This window comes from Solanum tuberosum, unplaced genomic scaffold, assembly GCF_000226075.1.
Source record: "Solanum tuberosum cultivar DM 1-3 516 R44 unplaced genomic scaffold, SolTub_3.0 scf00004, whole genome shotgun sequence".
Lineage (NCBI taxonomy): Eukaryota > Viridiplantae > Streptophyta > Magnoliopsida > Solanales > Solanaceae > Solanum > Solanum tuberosum.
In genome coordinates this window covers 2,056,578-2,070,715 of record NW_006238930.1, presented here as the reverse complement: position 1 = coordinate 2,070,715, position 14,138 = coordinate 2,056,578, and the positions used below count along the sequence as shown (strand labels likewise).

General features: G+C 36.0%; 2 protein-coding genes across 2 annotated transcripts; one reads left to right on the top strand and one right to left on the bottom strand.

Moving 5' to 3' along the window:
- Positions 1–453: 453 nt before the first annotated feature.
- On the top strand, positions 454–6,825 carry LOC102583115 (granule-bound starch synthase 2, chloroplastic/amyloplastic-like). Its single transcript, NM_001288048.1, has 8 exons — positions 454–768; positions 1,328–1,949; positions 2,761–2,825; positions 3,243–3,320; positions 3,424–3,534; positions 3,978–4,022; positions 4,290–4,463; positions 5,617–6,825. Exons 1-8 carry the CDS (start codon positions 517–519, stop codon positions 6,571–6,573), a joined length of 2,304 nt encoding a protein of 767 aa, NP_001274977.1. The 5' UTR covers positions 454–516; the 3' UTR covers positions 6,574–6,825.
- A 1,661-nt stretch (positions 6,826–8,486) lies between these two features.
- Positions 8,487–14,138, bottom strand: LOC102582781 (DCN1-like protein 2). The gene is made up of 10 exons (XM_006338384.2): positions 13,871–14,138; positions 13,365–13,482; positions 12,569–12,620; positions 12,214–12,289; positions 12,020–12,102; positions 10,929–11,025; positions 10,053–10,098; positions 9,360–9,445; positions 8,961–9,280; positions 8,487–8,780 (listed from the first exon to the last, which is right to left on the bottom strand). The coding sequence occupies exons 1-9, from the start codon at positions 13,926–13,928 to the stop codon at positions 8,964–8,966; spliced, it is 933 nt and encodes a 310-aa protein (XP_006338446.1). The 5' UTR covers positions 13,929–14,138; the 3' UTR covers positions 8,487–8,780; positions 8,961–8,963.

Sequence of the window (14,138 nt, the reverse complement as noted above, 5' to 3'; positions counted from 1 at the left end):
ATATAGGTATGAACTAAAATTCGGATAAAATCCTTTCTGATAGAGAGTGGCACAAAATTTGGATTGGGTAGAGCGATACAATACATTAGGATGTAGTGAGTAGCAAGTGGGTTGGCGAGTGACAAAGCCATAATTTACACGTGATATTCCCAATACAATTACAATTAAATAGAGATCATAAGAGGGCCCTAGATTAAATTCCATCGTCCAAAAACTCAAAGTTTCTGGTTTCTACTCAGAGGCTGAGCTTGCTTCCATGATTTTCCTCTCTTCGGGGACCCATTTTTCACCAAACGTTTTTGACATTGACCTCCATTGTCGTTACTTCTTGGTTTCTCTTTCAATATTGCTTCACAATCCCTAATTCTCTGTACTAGTCTCTATCTCAATTGGGTTTTCTTTACTTGTCAATTATCTCTACTGGGTCGGCTTCTATTTCCACTAGGTCACTCTGGTTCTTGAAATCTTGGATTCCTATTATCCCTGTGAACTTCATCTTTTGTGATTTCTACTGTAATGGAGAATTCCATTCTTCTTCATAGTGGAAATCAGTTCCACCCCAACTTACCCCTTTTAGCACTTAGGCCCAAAAAATTATCTCTAATTCATGGCTCCAGTAGAGAGCAAATGTGGAGGATCAAGCGCGTTAAAGCAACAGGTGAAAATTCTGGGGAAGCTGCAAGTGCTGATGAATCGAATGATGCCTTACAGGTTACAATTGAAAAGAGCAAAAAGGTTTTAGCCATGCAACAGGACCTACTTCAACAGGTAATCCTTTTGGTGCCCAATCATAAAGTGAAAAGAAATATTTCTTTTTCCTAGTCAGAAAGATAAAGAAGTAAAAGATGTACTTGTTTTAGGGTCTTTTGACTGTTTTTCCTCAAATGCGGATAGAAGGGATATAATTATCATCATATATGCTAATAATGAACAGAAAAATTCTGATTTAAGATATTACACATGTTCTCATTTCTGTAAATGAAGCAATCACCTCTTGTTTACAGAGATTTATTTTCAAGGATTTTTTCAAGAATGCCAATTTTGAAAATAAATCTATGTTTAAATAACTTAGAAATCTGTATGATATGACTGTTGTCTGAGAATTTGTTTCAGTATGTTGTGGATAAAGATTGTAACCGTGTTCTGATTTAGGAGAGGAGAAGTTCGCCTGTAGGATAATTTGTTACTGTAGTTAATATGGTTTTTTGTTGGTTTAATTGTCTTCCTGAGCATTGCATATGTTTTGGTTTGCAATTTATTATAGTGGGTTTAGAAACACTATTTACATTCTTGAAGTGTCTTCATCCTTGAATTCTTTGCATATCAGATTGCAGAAAGAAGAAAAGTAGTCTCTTCAATAAAAAGCAGTCTTGCCAATGCCAAAGGTACTTATGATGGTGGGAGTGGTAGCTTATCAGATGTTGATATCCCTGACGTGGATAAAGATTATAATGTTACTGTACCTAGTACTGCTGCTACTCCAATTACTGATGTCGATAAAAATACACCGCCTGCTATAAGCCAAGATTTTGTTGAAAGTAAAAGAGAAATCAAAAGGGACCTGGCCGATGAAAGGGCACCCCCACTGTCGAGATCATCTATCACAGCCAGTAGCCAGATTTCCTCTACTGTAAGTTCCAAAAGAACGTTGAATGTCCCTCCAGAAACTCCGAAGTCCAGTCAAGAGACACTTTTGGATGTGAATTCACGCAAAAGTTTAGTAGATGTTCCTGGAAAGAAGATCCAGTCTTATATGCCTTCATTACGTAAAGAATCCTCAGCATCCCATGTGGAACAGAGGAATGAAAATCTTGAAGGATCAAGTGCTGAGGCAAACGAAGAGACTGAAGATCCTGTGAATATAGATGAGAAACCCCCTCCATTGGCAGGAACAAATGTTATGAACATTATTTTGGTGGCTTCAGAATGCGCTCCATGGTCTAAAACAGGTATATTTTACACTGGATATGTATCTTCTGTCCAGGGACAAGTGCGTAAGTTGGTGCATTATCCACAGTTGAGTTTTCTATGACAGTTTGTATCCTAATATAGTTGATGATACTTCAAATTCGTAGGAACTGCAAAAGAGTAGGACCAGCATTAAGATATTGAAAATGAGGTGCTTGTTGTTTCTTTTCACCTACTTATAGTGTTCATGAAGTTTTCAGTATTCCATCATCTCTAGATAAACAAGATAACTAATTAGTAGAAGGATTAACATATTATCATACCTATCAAAAGTATTATGTGACATTTTCTTAGTAATGTGATAAAAGGCATTTAAGAAAAATGAAAAACCATCACTGATTGTCCAAAGTGAAATGAGAAGGTGAACGTCAAAAGAAAAAGGATCTATTATTATCATACCTATCAAAAGTATTATGTGACATTTTCTTAATAATGTGATAAAAGGCATTTAAGAAAAATGAAAAACCATCACTGATCGTCCAAAGTGAAATGAATAGGTGATTGTCAAAAGAAAAAAGATCTATATTTATTCTGCCTTTCTTCACTACTGTAGTAATGTTGCCTTCTGAATGGTTGAGGATGGGTGGTGGATTTGTTGGTTTCTCAAACTTTGATTTTGTTTGTTAACTTTTCTGTTATCTTCATTTAAAAACTAATGAGCTCTGTGCACATATATATAATCATGACTCGTACACATTTTTCGCACTTCAATGTTGCATGAATTCTATTGCGTTTATGTCTCTCGATACATATCAGTGCAAGCATATCTTTTACTTGTGAAGAGTTTTTTAGGTGGGCTTGGAGATGTTGCTGGAGCATTACCCAAAGCTTTGGCTCGACGTGGCCACAGAGTTATGGTAACTAGTTTAATCCTTCACCTTGTGAATTGCTGGGTTCATAAGAATGATGTATCAAGTAGAATGTAGCACAGAGAGAAATTGTCTATGAAGTCTCAGAATGTTCTGCACGAGGTGTTATATTCTCTATCCATCGTCTTTCTAACCATTGGACTAGTTAGTCTGTGATATAAATTCACAAGCTTTCCAAAACATATGCTCTCTAACCAGATTATCGACACCATATGAACCTCTTGATAGATCATATCATATAATAAAAAATTTGTGACAATATTTGTTTCTTTTTGACACATCAAACAGACAACTCTATAGATTGCTTAGTACTTAGAATTTTGCCTTCCCATTCCAAACACATGGGATGTAAAGTTATCTGACGATGGAGTTTCCTTTTTCTCCCCCCATTTCCCTGAAACTTAGGTTGTGGCACCTCGTTATGACAACTATCCTGAACCTCAAGATTCTGGTGTAAGAAAAATTTATAAAGTTGATGGTCAGGTATGCTTGACTGCATTAATTAGATGCAGTTTTTAATTTATGCTTGTGATTTCATGGCCACAAGACTATCCATATCTAAGCATTTAAGTTTTGAACTGTGCAGGATGTGGAAGTGACTTACTTCCAAGCTTTTATTGATGGTGTGGATTTTGTTTTCATTGACAGTCATATGTTTAGACACATTGGGAACAACATTTACGGAGGGAACCGTGTGGTAAATCCCCGCGCTCACTTTTCTTCTGAATTTTTAGTTTCATTTTAATCCTGGAATTTCAGACTCCTTGATTTACATTGAAATCTATTAATGAGTCCTCTGTATAATTGCCTGACATAATGTCTTCCCTTGTCACCAAAATCTGGGCCTTGTGGGATTGGGATGTCTTAGATGATTGTGTCTTCACTTTTCCTTTCTCTTTCTGGGTGGGGGAGTTTAAGAGAGAGGTTTAAAATGATGTTCTGTACAAACAGGGAGATTGTGATAACGATCCCTTTGGTGAGCACTTGTATTGACTTTGAGCTACCGTCTTTGCATTGTACATCATTCATTGATGTATCAGTCTTGAAGCTTTATTTGAATTGTTTATCCCCTTCTCATAAATAGTTTTGGCTGTACCTATCTGGCTGTTTTTAACTTCTTTATTTCTCTTCCTGTTGCAGGATATTTTAAAACGCATGGTTTTATTTTGCAAAGCAGCGATTGAGGTATGACTTCTGATGTTTAAGGAACCTTGCACTAATTATTGACCAATTGCTCCCTACACTATCTGTCTACGATACGCCACAGTGGCCAGAAAAAAGACACTGCAAACCTTTAATCAATCTTTGTAACCAACACTGCAAAATAAACCTAGCCATTCTATTTGGGCATGATTATCCATGTTTACTTCACACCTGCACACCCTGTCATAACATTTGGCCCACTACTATTGCTTTGATTTCAAAATGCATTTTGCTGATTTGCAATTTCAGGTTCCTTGGCATGTTCCATGTGGTGGGGTCTGCTATGGAGATGGAAATTTAGTGTTCATTGCTAATGATTGGCATACTGCTTTATTGCCAGTATATCTGAAAGCTTATTATCGTGACAATGGAATTATGAACTATACAAGATCTGTCCTGGTGATTCATAACATCGCTCATCAGGTCTGTTTCATCAGCAACTATAGCAGTTTTCTAATCCACCTGTGCATTTTTATTTCCAATGGTTTAACAACAGTATAGCCATTTTTTAAGTTCCAATGGAGGTTGGTCATATATCATGATTTCTATGACTACTAAGCATAAGGTTTAAACAAATGATTACCTTGATAGGAAAACCGATGGGTGGGCCCATTATCCACTGAGTTTTGAACTGTGGAAGGCCTCGAGGATTTCTCAGTTATCAAAATAAAATAATAACGATGACTAGTTTGATATTATATATCTACTAGGTGTTCTTGGGACATAATTATTACTTCCGCATCACTAAGTTCCAATAGCTTAGGTACCCACTGGGAGTTACCGTATCAGGCTATCAATGAATTTAGTTACAGGAAAAGCATTTTTTATCATGCACAGACCATCCTTAGACTTGTTTAGGAGTATTGCCTGATATGTGAAATTCCTTGAAAAGTTGTTCTCTCATCTCTGGGCGTGAGCCGGTAGATGAAGATGCCTTTAAGCTTCATACTGGATTATGCTTTGATTTGTAATGATCTACAACAATATGAGATCAATCCGACAAAGAACAAAAGAAAATCTCGCAGAAGTTACCAAAATATATGTCGTACATGATGTCTTATATTAACAAAGTACAACTCTACCTTTTCCTCACGTGCTAAGGTTAAGACACTGATGCATTTTGCTTCTACTACTAGTTATCATCTTTTTATTTTATTTTCCTTGCCTCCTTTGATATGTATTTGAATACAACTTTCATTTTATAATGAATTTTCTTCATGAAAGTTACAAAGAGCGGTTATGGAGTGAGCAAGATTTTACGCATGTAATGTAAGCAGCAGAGAACTAGAAATACTCTGTTCGTCCAATTAAACATGACCTACTTTGACCTGTGCAATTGTTTTGAAATGTCTGGTAGATTATAACTTTAAGTATAACGTGAAGAGTGTAAAATAATAATTTGGAATATAAAACAGTAGAGTAATTGGAGTTATCTCTATCCAAGTTCTGGATTTTGTTAGTATTTTCTGATTTGTGTCATTTATTTTATCTTTCTGTAACGTGAATAAGGGTTATATAGCAATCTTAGCCAGCTTTCTATCATTTTCAGCTCTATAATTTGTTCCATTTCATGCAGGGTCGTGGTCCTTTGGAGGATTTTTCATATGTAGATCTTCCACCACACTATATGGACCCTTTCAAGTTGTATGACCCAGTAGGAGGTGAGCATTTCAACATTTTTGCGGCTGGTCTAAAGACAGCAGATCGTGTAGTTACAGTTAGTCATGGATATTCATGGGAACTAAAGACTTCCCAAGGTGGTTGGGGATTGCATCAGATAATTAATGAGAACGATTGGAAATTACAGGGTATTGTGAATGGGATTGATACAAAAGAGTGGAACCCTGAGTTGGACGTTCACTTACAGTCAGATGGTTACATGAACTACTCCTTGGACACGCTACAGACTGGCAAGCCTCAATGTAAAGCTGCATTGCAGAAGGAACTTGGTTTACCAGTTCGTGATGATGTCCCACTGATCGGTTTCATTGGGAGGCTTGACCCACAAAAGGGTGTTGATCTGATTGCTGAGGCAGTGCCTTGGATGATGGGTCAGGATGTACAACTGGTCATGTTGGGGACGGGGAGGCGTGACCTTGAACAGATGCTAAGGCAATTTGAGTGTCAACACAATGATAAAATTAGAGGATGGGTTGGTTTCTCTGTGAAGACTTCTCATCGTATAACTGCTGGTGCAGACATTCTGCTCATGCCTTCTAGATTTGAGCCTTGCGGACTGAACCAGCTTTATGCAATGAAATATGGGACTATTCCTGTTGTTCATGCAGTAGGAGGACTCAGAGATACTGTGCAGCCCTTTGATCCTTTTAATGAGTCAGGACTGGGGTGGACCTTCAGTAGGGCTGAAGCTAGCCAGCTGATCCACGCATTAGGAAATTGCTTACTGACTTATCGTGAGTACAAAAAGAGTTGGGAGGGGATTCAGACACGTTGTATGACACAAGACTTAAGTTGGGATAATGCTGCTCAGAACTATGAAGAAGTTCTCATCGCTGCTAAGTATCAGTGGTGAGGTTCATTACTTGTAGATATTTGGGGATTTTGGCCATTGTATCAAGTTCTAATGATGGGATTTCAGAGACATGTTTCTGGTATCGACACGAGAGGATGCATGCAACAAGTTGGCTAACTATCATACTACTACCACGTCAGGAATGATTGCCGCACTTGATCATGTAATCATGTATATACTCTATTTTGTTTGCAAAATGTAGTTACATGTTGCAATTTCTACTCTATATTTGTTGAAAGTTTTAGTGTCAAATAATCAGCGACCTCAATTTTAATTTCCAGATGTATTCTCTCTGGTAAGTTAGGCTCATGACATTGCACTTGTATCCTGGAATGAGCCTGATGCATGAGAGTTTGTACATCGATTTATTCCCAGTTACCATTCGAAACACTCAAAACCGTAGAGCACATTTCTGTTGGATACACACATCAGAAACATCACACGTCTAGACGGATGGATACACACACACACACCCAAGGGCCAAGAGGATTAAACGAAGGTCATTAGTTTTTGCCGACAAAAGTGTAATCTAACACCACTGCCAGATACATTATTACAGTTCGAATTCCAATTAGGAGATCAGGAATGCATCTGAAAGTACTTCAAGAGCAAAACTGTTCCAGTCAACCATCTCTTCAGTCAATTGCAAGACGTTTGAGTTACAGGGACGATGCCTCGTTGCAGGATTATAAACCTTCTGATTTTCCTAAATCCTCAGCAATAATATACACTCACTCCCCTGCCAAGAAAATTGACCGATGATGAGCAACTTTTACATATAGCAAACATAAAAATCATATTTGTGTGTTATAACTATAGTTTGCATAATTGCGCTCTATAGCAAATTTTATGTTTGCTATGGAGCTTTTGATTTGTATAATTCGCTACAAACATCCAATTTTATACAAATTGTTCAGTTTTGTATAAATTCATTTATACATTGTAATTTGTATAATAAGTTTTGTATTTGTATAATTATAAGTGTATAGGAACAAAAATATATGTATTTGTATTTGTATATATACTTTTCTCTCTCTTTAAACGCATTTTATACATTTGTATACCGAATGGGTAATTGTATACCGAAAATGGTTAATTGTATACTGAACCAGATGGCAAAAAAATGGGATGTTCGCTGCGAATTACAAATAAAATAAACTATGACTATAACATTTCATTTGAATTAATAGTTTGTATGAAAAAGATTAAAATATACCTTGAACTTTGCTAGAAGAATCATATATATCCCTACATGATTTTAAAAAAAATTAAAAGTAAAAAATATAAATTTAAAACTAATTTTTTTCATTTCCGTTAAATGAAGGGCATATGTGAGCACATTTTGAAACGGTAGGGGTATTTATGAGTTGTTTGTATAACGGTAACGGTATATATGAGCCACTTTCATAATGAGGGCATATTAGCTCCAAATGACAAAGTTGAGAGGTATATCAGGCTCATTTTCCTTATTATAATATAAAACATATTTTAAATCAAAACAGGAAAACCTATTCATATATAATTTCGTATTGTGAATCCTCTTGAGACATGAATAAATTATCAAATCCTACCTAACTAATCATGGTTTCCTACAGTGTTCATTCCCTAATAATTTAACACAAATCAATGATTTTCACTTGCGCCCTTAGCTCAGCTTACTAGCCTCCGAAACAATTCGAATTCCCTAGTAATTGAATATTTATCAACTAATAAAATTTACAATTCCACTTGCAAATTCAAGAAAATTTAGCAGTAATCATCATGAAAGCAATAGTAGATAATTCAGTGTGATCAAACTATTTTATAACATAGCTTATATATATCAAACTATTTTTCTAAATCATATACTTTTTTTTATTACCAGAGAGCACCTCTCGATTTGCTCCACAAATGGCATGCGTCCTAGACACCCAAGAGGATTAAAATAAGCATCAGAAAGATTGTTACCGAAAAAGAGACTGTAATTCATTACCCACTGGCAGATACAATATTACAGTTCGAATTGAATTTTTTCAAAAATAAAAAATACTTCCTCATGTCACACCTACATATTCCCAGTTCTACTTCCGGAAATCAAAGATGCCACTTTCTGATTGTGCTCTGTGGATAATCCTAGATACCAAACCTACATATTCCCAGTTCTACTCCACTTCAAGCTTATCCATCTACCAATGGCAATTAACACTCTTTCCAGATCACCGAACGTTCTGCGACAAAAAGCACAGAATTAGTTACCAGAGAGCAGATTTGAACATGTGGAAAACTAGTTGAACAACAAGAAAAAGAATGACACATAACACAGTTTCATGTAACCCCCCGAAATTTTTTACATAATGGTTCCTGCTTCCTACCCCTGATATATTGCAGTAATGAACAAGATCAAAAACCTTCTATGTATAGGAAGTTCTCCTTTCTTTATCAAACTGCAAACATGAAGGGCCTGACAACAGTCCCGCAAAACCCTTGGACAAACAACCTTCAACAGCGCATGGAGATGCAGAATGATTTAATGGGCTATTTGCTTTAACCATTTCCAAGTAACCATGTGATTGGTTTTCTGTCCAGTCAACATTTTGGTTGCCAAAATTAATGTTCCTCCTCTTGGAATTGACAATCACATCCATGTCTCGATGTCCATGAGATGATTCTTCTACTCTTTGTAAATTGCCACAAGATTTCCTCTTCATACCAGGAAATTTTTTCAATCCTGCACCAAGAACACAGATAAGTAAAAATAGTGTAGATAATTCAGTGTGATCTAAGACAGTATCTTCAGCCGCAATTACCAGGGAAAGAATCCTCAAATGGCTGGGCTCCTGAATCACCACAGCTACAACAAAATGAGTTGGAAATAGTATCGACTCCTCCAATCCTGCATTAACAAATCTGCCTCGTCAAATCTAGTTTTAAAAAGTGCAGTGCAAATTGTTTGGCTTTCAAAAGATAGCTAAAGCAAGGCCAAGATTTCTCTATTAGTTTATGCTGCAGTCTGAATCTGAATCTAAATCTAGACACATCCTCCCTCCATGTAAAAGAAAAATAGACCATGTAATGAAATTCCATGGAAGGAACCAACCACAAGTTGTGTAGCCATGAACTACCCAACCATGACGGTCCAAGACAGACTCCAAGTCCACAAAGTTCTATACATCAGTCACCTGAGTTGGTCCCCCTAACTTATTCATCCAATAAGATGAATATCTTAAATGATACAAGTGAATGATGAAGATCAATCTCCTGAATCATATCATACCATGCTTATCTTCTCTAAGCATGAGCAATAGGGGGTAATTACATCTCTAAGATACACATGCCAGACATGGTCTAACCTTTTCGTGCCCCAAAAGTGAAGAGAAAAGGGAAGAGAACCCATTACTGTTCCAAGTAAATATTTCTAAACAGGACCAATATAATCTAGATGAAAGAAGCAGCAACACATTGGAATTAATTTCCACGAGAAAAATTGGTTAGTAGCCAACCTGTACATGTGCTCAACAAAGTCATCAATCAAAACAGGCCAAGCTCCTGTAGAGAACATCACCACAAAAAAACATAACGATTAAAGGAGTGGGCCGGTGGGGTTAGTAAGATCGAAACACAAAATATGCGAAAAAGGAAGCAGCTATTCTAAACATAATCATCTTTCCACAATACCAAAGAAGTGCAAATTCATTCCAATATTATATATCGTAAAGGACTAATTACTCAACAGAAAAGAACGACAAGGCAAAACAGAAAATAATTGTGGCAGCGGAAAACAACATTAACCTTCCTACTTCTGGGACCTGAAAAATGTTTCTCCTTCCTACCCTATTTTTATATGATAGTCTTTCATTCTTAGGACTTCTCAACAAGTTTGACACATTTCAAGCAACTAATAAAATTCTATAAGACTCTTCATACAAAATTCAGACTCAGTTAAACAATGAAGTGATGTTTTTGCATCATTAACTATGCTTGCATGATCTTACCAATTTAATACACAAATCAAACTTTCAAATTAAACTTTGATGATCAGACTACCACGAAATAGAGTAACTTTTAACTTCCTTTCTTTCAAAACTAAGAACCCACATTTTGCTGCTATCTTCTTGCAAATAACTTATGTTTAAATCTCTGATAAATGATAATAGCATAAATAGAACATCACAGAAGTAAAGGATGTATAGATGATACCAACTAGCTGAAGATTGGGAAAAAAAAGAGAAGATACTTCTTAAATAGAAAAAAATATAAAATACCAAATTCAGGAACCAAACTACAATACGTCTCTATTAATTAAGTATGATTTAAGGGTAACATTGACATGTCCTGGATGGTGATAATTGAAAGCTACAACTGCATAAATTTAATACCTTCCCGATCATATCCTTCAAGATTTTCATGCACAGAACGGCTGAAGGCCAAAACTTGCTGCCAAGTATCCTCAGATATATTGTATCGCTGGTTTATCTGGAGATTTCAGTAAAAAAAATCACTATATAGAAAAATTGCCAGTTACCAACATTCTGCAGTCACCCAACCACAAAGTAGAACATCATTCTTTGTAAAGTAAGGTACCACCATGGAGTTAAGTTGACAAATACAAGCCTAAATAATGCATTGGCTGCCAAATCCAACTACAACTGAAAACCTCAATGCCCAAACCAAAAACACAAGACAACTAAAACAACCACAATCACAAAGAACACAAAGAACACAAAGAAGAAAATCTACCAGATGGAAAAACCTTTTTTTCTTTTGCAAAATTTATTTAATAATGGGAAAATCACATGTATAACTCCAGCAGTCCAGCTGGTAAAGCTTGCTCACATTGCCGGTCCTAAAGTTGGATAAAAGGAGCGGAGTTGCAGTAGGCAACCAGCCAACCAAAAACTAGACAATTTCATGATGAATCCTCACATGTTTGGAACTCAAGCTTAATTATTGTTGTTGCTGCTATGAAAATCTCACATATACAAGCAGTACATGTATTAGCAGAGAATCTACAACTAATAGGATTCTCTACTAATAACTCCTAACGTTTTATACAAACAAGAATTTCATGGATCAAAGAAGAAACTACAAATGAGAGGATGTTCCTCAATATACATACACGTGTTCTATCCCATCAAAACTTCTCCGGTTTCTTCCTTCCATAAGCCTATGACTCACATGGGTGCTAATGACGTGACATCCCACGATCTTCAACGTCTATTCATCAGCTGACAAAACCTTATTGTTTGTATTCCATTGACCCTTAAGACAAACTTGATAAAGTAGACTTAATTGTCTACTCAAATAACCTTAACGAAGCAAAGTTACAAGCAAGCACATGGCTCCTCTGTAATCGATGAATTTATTGAATCTTAAAATTCCATAATTCTTAACACATACAAACAGATGAACAATGCAATTTGAAGTTTAAACACATGACAACAAATCAATTAGGGCCACTGACACTTACCTCAACAAAGTCGCACCAGTGATCAAGTAGCCGAAACCTACCAGCTAAAACTATTTTCCAACCAGTAACAGCTTTGCTTATAGCTGAAAATATTTTAAACTCAACATAAGTTGAAAATAGAACTAACTGCACTACGAATGCTTTATGAAGAATAAGCACACTGCTGCAAAATCATCTACAAGTAATCAACTTACCGATGTTTTTTTGTCCATTTTCTCTGAAAACGAAGAAGACAAAATCATAGAAACGCGAGAACTCAGAGAAGTCTGCCTACAAAAGGAAATACAATGTAAGCTCCTTTTTTGATGATTAAAATTACTTTGTAATGTTTTATGGCCAACTGTAAAAGAGATGGACATGGATATGAATATGAAACAGAACCCACAATCTTCACCCCTCCACCCAAAACACAAGCGCATACAGAAGAAACAGAAAAGCAGGAAAAGAAATCCCCCCTTCTCCAACCCAAGCTCCTATATTTATTAACAAATATAAGATAGTTCAAACTAAAGAAAATCCAGTCATCATAACATCATCTAATCAACAAACCTCCAAATTCAACCGCAACTTAAGCTTGTACACTTCTTCAAAGATAGTTGCCCTGCCATGGTTGAAAACAAATTTGTCAATATTGTCAACCTCTAATGACCTATCTATTTCCCCCCACATAACGAAAGGTGATCTAAGACTAACACAAGTAAGCCACATGATCACATAAGAATTTAGACAGAAAGCACCGATAAAAATGTAACGGCAGAACAAGGATATCAGCATTGGTCTTGAGAATCACTTGGTACACCTGGTAAATGTATCAGTCCTTCCAATGTAATATCAAACACATATCCCTACTCAAAGCAGAAGTGACATGAAAATTTCTTTTTGAAAGGACCTAAATTTCTTTTTGAAAGGACCTAAGTATCAAAACTAATAAAATCAACCAAAAATCTGTTAGAACCCGTTCAAGAAAATCCATTTGAGTTACTGTTATTCTCTCTACCGTTAGACATTTGTCTTTGCAAGACAGAAAGAGCAATCGCCGTAAGTATTTTTTATTTTTAAAAGGTAGTATGCATACAGAAGTCCCAACTTTTCTTTGATATGGGTCAAGCATTTGCAAGTTTGCATGTCGGTGTTTCAAGGGGAAAGCGGAAATTGAAACTCTTGGTTCAACTCTCGTAGATATAGTTTTGGACTCTTGGAATCCTTACATACATAAAGGATCTAAGTCCAGCAAACTCTTTTACCCCAGTAATCCCTAGTTCTACAGTTTTTTTGTGAATCTATTTCTACTCTTTAAAGAAGACCCAAAAGATGCTGCTAGTTCCATGTCCTACCAAATACATGCCTTATATGCAAACTTGAATCCACTAATTTCGTAAGCTGGTTCAATGCCTCTCTTGTAAATCTCGCTTTCTGCAATTCATCTACTAGGTTCCTGGTAGCATATGCCCCTGACATGATATCTGCAAAGCAAATCCATCAGTAAGCAGAGCAACATAAATTAAAAAACACCAATTAATTACATAAACCTGACTCGTTTATGTATAATAAACATAAAGTGTTCGAAAAAATTCAAACAAATTACGAAAAGTTAATTAAGTGCAAAACAAGAACATCAAGGCCTTCACATAAAAACACGGAGACCTAAGTAATTAAAGGGACAACCGAACTTCCAGATCAAAAACAAAAGTATGAAGCCTTGCATGATTTCTTGAATGAAATCGGTTCAATTCATATAAACAACTCAAGTAGTTTGGAATTCAGTAGTAGCATTAAATTAATGATAATCCATAAAGAGAAACAAAAATTACGAAATTAAAACTACAAGAAATGGAATCTTGATTAAAATACCACAGTATCGGCTATAGATATCGAATATATCCAAGTGATTTGCAGCGGGAGAGTCCATGGCTACAAGAATTAGGAACAAACTGGAATTTTAGGGTTCGCAATATAGAACCCTAATTCAACGATAGAAACACAAAGCTTTATTTCCAGTTATCTATTGATTTTGCTTCTTTTGAATTGGGACACAATTTATCTGCACCGTTATCGGAATATTCTGATACTAATATTTTTAGTTCGAAGTGACACCATCATGAGTCATGATCCTTCGCTT